General features: G+C 54.3%; 1 protein-coding gene across 1 annotated transcript; it reads right to left on the reverse strand.

Moving 5' to 3' along the window:
* LOC100518591 (olfactory receptor 13J1-like) lies at positions 1,894-3,197 on the reverse strand. The gene has a single exon (XM_021075555.1). It carries the CDS (start codon positions 3,195-3,197, stop codon positions 2,259-2,261), a length of 939 nt encoding a protein of 312 aa, XP_020931214.1. The 3' UTR covers positions 1,894-2,258.

Below are 6,000 nucleotides of genomic sequence, written 5' to 3' on the forward strand. Positions count from 1 at the left end.
TGTACTTGATGTCTTTATATTGCTGAATCATATTCCATGGTGTGGGTGTCTTTTCCACTTGAACTGCTATAATGGAATACCGTATACCGGGTAGCTTCATAGAACAGAAATTTATTTTTCATAGTTTTGGAGGCTGGGAAGTCTAAAATTAAGGCTCAGGTGGTTTTTGGGGTGGTGAGAGCCCACTTTCTGGTTCTTGGACTACCATGTTCTAGCTGTGTCCCCACATAGTAGAACAGGTGAGGGGTCTCTCTGGGGTCTCTTTATAAGGGTGCTGATCCCATTCATGGGGGCTCCACCCTCATGGCCTAAGCACCTCCCAAAGGCTCCACCTCCTAATTGCATCACATTGGGGGTTAAGATTTCAACACATGAGTATTTGGGGGTCACAAACATTATCTCTGGCCACGGCTATTCTAATTTATGCTTTCATCAGTTGATGGACATTTGAGCTTCCACTTTGCGACTGTTATGGATAAACTGCCAGGCATATTCATGCAGTTTTTGTGTGGACACATGTTTTCATTTCTCGTGGGTATTTACCTAAGAGTGGAATTGCTGGATCATTGGATAACCCAATGATTAGCCTTTTGAGGGATTACCAGTCTGTTTTCTAAAATGGCTGCACCATATTACATCTCATCAACAATCTGTGAGGGTTCCAATTTTTCCAAAACCTCACAAACACTTGTTAATATCTGCCTTTTGGATTCTAGCCATGCCAGTGTGTGTGATATGGTGTGATCTCATTGTGGTTTGCATTTTCTTTCTTTCTTTCCTTTTTTTTTTTTTGCTTTTGAGGGCGGCACCTGACGCATGGGGAGGTTCCCAGGCTAGGGGTCATGTCGGAGCTATAGCTGCTGGCCTACACCACAGCCACAGCAATGCAGGAAGGAGCTGCATTTGTGACCTGTACCACATTTCACGGCAACGTAGTATCCTTAACCCACTGAGCGAGGCCAGGGATCGACCCACAACCTCTGGTTACTGCTTGGATTCATTTCTGCTGCGCCACAGCAGGAATTGCATCCCTGGGTAATTCTTTCCTAGTGAGGGAACACTGGCTTCTGAGGCCGTGATACCCTTGTCCAGATGGCCATAGGGGTTGAAATCACAGACCCAAGGGCTGAGGGCAGGCAGACCTTGGTTCCTTAATTTGAGTGCCCAGCATAGCTTGTGCCAGTTCCACTTGTGTCCCCTGTACCCTGTTCTAAGCTCCTTGATCTGCTCTCCTTTATTTGGTTCCTCATGGTTTGGGTAGGTGGACACTGTCCCTTTCCCATGTTGCTCCTGGATGTGTAAAGTGCCATGACTGGAGTTCCTGTCATGGCACAGAGGTTAACAAATCCGACTAGGAACCATGAGGTTGCGGGTTTGATCCCTGGCCTTAGTCTGTGGGTTAAGGATCTGGCATTGCCTTGAGCTGTGGTGTAGGTTGCAGATGCGGCTCAGATTCTGTGTTGCTATGGCTCTGGTGAAGGCCGGCGGCTACAGTCCGATTGGACCCCTAGCCTGGGAACCACCATATGCCATGGGAGCAGCCCAAGAAAATGGCAAAAACAATAAATAAATAAATAAATAAATAAATAAATAAATAAATAAATAAATAAAGTGCCATGATCTTCCTCTTTCTTTTAAACTCTTTCCAAAACAGTTTATTATTGTTGATATTTTGCCTTTGTGTGTGTGTGAGTGATCTATAGGGCCGCACCTGCAGCATATGGAAGTTCTATCCTGGGAAGACTCCTTGGGGTCCTGCTTGCTTACATTCACCCTAGGCTGGTGTGTGTGGCTGACAGGAGGGGGCTGTGGGGCAGAGGGCAGGGAGGGCAGTAGACAGGGCCAGCAGGGCCAGCCTGGGGGAACCTTGATTGCCCCACTGAAGACCTTACACTTCACCCTGAGAGCTCTGGGGAGCCACTGAGGGGTGTCAGTCAGGAGCGTGGCAGGATCACCTGCACTTTTCAACGAGAGCCCCTCGGACCCCCCTTGGGGGATAGAATAGGGGGAACGAGAGTGAAATCGTGAGGCCAGGTGCTGGTGTGAAGATGCAGGGAGTGAGGCTGAGAGCTGGCCTAGGGCACTGGCGGGGAAGGAGCAGAGGCGATTGATTGCGAGCTCTTCTGTGGCGGGATCAGGGGGACTTGGTGCTGCCTTTCTGGGATGAAGATTCCAGACCCAGAGCCCCGCACCCCTCCCTGTCCTCACTGTAGGCAGATGAAGGTCTCACCTGCTAACTTGCGGAGCCGTGTCCGTGCTCACCAGGAGGTCCATGTCCTGCCCCACACCTTCCTGGCGGCCTCCTTCACCTCCTTGTTCCTCAGGCTGTAGATGATGGGGTTCAGCATGGGCGTGACCACCGCGTAGAGGACCGTGAAGACCTCGTCCGAGACACGGGCCTCCTTGCTCTTGGGCTTCATGTAGATGAAGATGACGGTGCCATAGAAAAGCAGCACCACGGCCAGGTGGGCCGAGCAGGTGGAGAAGGCCTTTCTGCGCCCAGCAGCCGAGGGCACCCTCAGGACGGTGGCCAGGATAAGCGTGTAGGACAGACAGATGAATGCCAGGGGCAGAGGCAGCAGCAGGATGGCGCCCACCAGCAGGAAGCCCTCGTTGACTGACGTGTCACTGCACGCCAGCTTCAGCACTGCCAGGATCTCGCAGCTGAAGTGACTGACCACGTGGTGGCCACAGAAGGGCAGCCTCATGGCGATGACTGTCTCAGCCACTGACTTCAAGAGACAGAGGACCCAGGCGGCCCCTGCCAGCAGCAAGCAGAGCCGGTGGCTCATAAGCACGGGGTACCTGAGTGGCTGGCAGATGGCCAGGTAGCGATCGTAGGCCATGACGGCGAGCAGCACACACTCCGTGGAGCCCGTGGAGAGGCCCAGACACATCTGGATGGCGCAGCCGATGAAGGAGATGGTCTTCTGGACCGACAGGAGGTGGACGAGCATCAGGGGCACAAAGGAGGATGTGAAGCAGATGTCCAGGATGGAGAGGTTGCCCAGGAAGAAGTACATGGGTGTGTGCAGGTGAGCATCCAGCACGCTCACCGCCACGATGGCCACATTCCCCAGCAGGGTCACCAGGTACATGGCTGAGCACAGAGGGAAGAGCAGATGCTCCAGGGCTGGGTATCCAGAAAACCCTTTCAGAAAGAACGCAGAGACCTCGGTCCAATTGGCCAGCTCCATTCTGAAGGGCTCTGGAGGGATGCCCAGCTGGGATGCAGGGGAGGAGGGGGCAGGGTGGCAGGGGGCACCCGCAGAGTCTCTCTTGGGCCAAAGCCTATTATGTTAGGGTCTTTTCCAGCTCTGAGAGACGCCCTCTCCGCAGCTTTGGGCAATCCCCATCCTTCTAGGCTGTGATCTGTCCATGTGAGGCAGGAGGATTCGTTTGGATCAGAAGGTCCCTAGGAGAGTATAAAGGACATGTTAGTGGGCGATGTGAAACATGAACTTGAGACAACCCTGGGTTAGTCAATGGTGAATGCTTTCCTGCAGGACTTCTCAGAGCCTTGAACACACCGCCATGATTTGGGACATTCTGAAAGCTGGGTGGAGCGTGGCATCCCCAAACATATTTGCCCATAGACCCTCCTTTTACAGAGCACCCGCTCACCTGCTGCAGAGACATATTGTGCCAACACAGTCTGGGAACAAGGGGCTGGCTCAGAGGTCCTCAACTCTTGGAATCACCTGGCAAGTTTGCATCAGAATCACCTGGAAACTTTGTTAAACGACAGGCTGTCTGGCTCCACCCCGGCGTTTCTGACCCAGTAGGTGTGGGTGGCGATGTTGGCCAAGGCACCGCACTTTGCGGATCCCGGAGCAAGGTGGTCTCCGAGGGTCCTCCTGGTTTAGGGAAGCCTGAGCTGCTTTACACTGTTTCTGCTGCAGGGGATGCTCTTCTGCTTTATCCCTCTGCTCAGCCTGCGCAGTCTGACTTGTCTCTGCAGGTCAGTGGGAGTGTCCTCACAGGAAGCACACACTGTGCCTCGCACTGGAGGGGCGCTTGGCCTCTGAGCCTAACTGGAAGCTCATCTGCCTGTCCCTGTCCTGCTTCATCAGCTGCTGTGTGTGGACTGACATTCCGAATCTGCCCTCAGCGTGTCTCTTTGAGCTAAAACTTGATGGACCTTTTGGCCCTGCCTCTAGCCACTTCTTTTCTCCGCACCTGAGCCATGGCTGCTTAGACCTCATGAGCTCCCAGGCCTCTGCGTGGAAAACGCTCCTGTGCCTTGTTGGACCTCCCGTTGTGCAGGTAGGGCAACTGAGGCCACAGGGAGGGTCCCTGGCCAGGGGAGTTTAGATCTACCCCTGCTAATAGTGTGACAGCGGCATCATGTTCAGAGCTGATGTTTGTTTCTGCTAAACCCCAGGTGTTGTTGTTGGTTCTGTTATTGCACTGGATGGATGTCTGCTCCCAAGTCCCCCCGCCCCACCTCCCACCGCTGCTCCCCATCTCCTCACCAGTGAAGAGCATGACTTGACCTTGGCTTAGTGTTTTGGGCATTTGGCACGATGTCACTCAACCGTGGGATGCACTGCGCAAGCCTGGCTCTGGGTTGAGCCCCAGGTGCTGTCAGTGGCTCCCTTGTGGGAGAGGCTTTCCTTCCCTTAGTCCTCCCATGTTTATTCCTTTTAGAATCAGGAAGCGATTGGGAATTCCCGTTGTGGCACAGAGGAAATGAATCCAACTAGGAACCGTGAGGTTGCAGGTTTGATCCCTGGCCTCACTCCGTGGGTTAAGGATCCAGCGTTGCCATGAGTTGTGGTGTAGGTTGCAGGCACAGCTCGGATCTGGTGTGGCTATGGCTGTGGCTGGTGGCTACAGTTCCAATTCAGCCCCTCGCCTGGGAAGCTCCATATGCCGCAAGTGCAGAACTAAAAAGCACCAGGAAAACAAACAAACAAACAAAAGAAGTAACTGGGTTCCTACCTCAGGCCAGGCATCGTGCTCAGCATTAGGGGAGCAAGTGAGGACACGGGGGCGCCCCGACCACTGCCTCCCAACCATTCCCGGGCACAAGTGCTCTCTAGTTCCCACACCTCGCCCCTTCCTGCTTCTGTTTGCCCATCTCTGGTGCCTGGAAGCACATTACTCCCTGAGACGTACGATTCCTCTTTTCTCTTTGCGTCAGGCCCCTGGAAGGGTCACAAAATCCTTTCTGATTTGGAATCTCTCTGGCCCAGCACGGCCCAGGCTGGGTGGCCCGTGTGGACGGTCCTCTGCCACGTACAGACGCGGCGTCCAGAGCTTGCCTGGGGACCAAGGAGCTTCTGAGTGAGGAGAGCTCTGATCTAGTGCTGGGACCCCACACAGAAGGTCTTGCCTCAGCCTGACTGTCTAGAGAGGTTGAGGGTGTCAGGGGAGTGTGAGCTGCGAGCTCCCTTCCAGTTTCAGTGGAGAAAGTCAAGGCTGGCATCCTGGAGAGGCGCCATCTGTGCACAGAGTAGCAGCAGCAGCCACAGGGCTGGGGCAGGCACAGAGGAGGTGTGGTGCTTTCCTGCATCCCTGGTGGCTGGCTCAGGCCCCAGCTTCTTTGTGCCTGGTTGCACATACCATACCTTCCCCCTAATGTCACTGGCAAACATTTGCAGCCACTGGCTACCTGTGAGAGGATGCGTACCCTACGCCTGTCAACACACACCCCCTGCCTGCATGTGTTCCCAAAAAGGTTCCTGAAAGCCTGGTGCCTACATCTCCCTGTGGGTTAGGTGCAACTCACAGCTTATGTGTGTTCGGTCACTCCCTTGAATATATGTGTGTGTGGCAGGCGCTTACTCTTGCTCTCTTATGCACATGCACACACATACACACTCAAATACCAAACTGGTAGTGCTGACACTTGGACCGGGGCCAGGGCTTCAGAGGACAGAGCAGGACCGGTCCCCCTCCCCAGCCCCTGCCCAGAGGAGGTGTGGGGAGAGGAGAGCAGGCAGGGGAGGCTGTGCAGGGACTGCTCAACAAGAAACAGCCCTGAGGGTGGGGAGC

This window comes from Sus scrofa, chromosome 1 (genome assembly GCF_000003025.6).
Source record: "Sus scrofa isolate TJ Tabasco breed Duroc chromosome 1, Sscrofa11.1, whole genome shotgun sequence".
NCBI classification, from domain to species: domain Eukaryota; kingdom Metazoa; phylum Chordata; class Mammalia; order Artiodactyla; family Suidae; genus Sus; species Sus scrofa.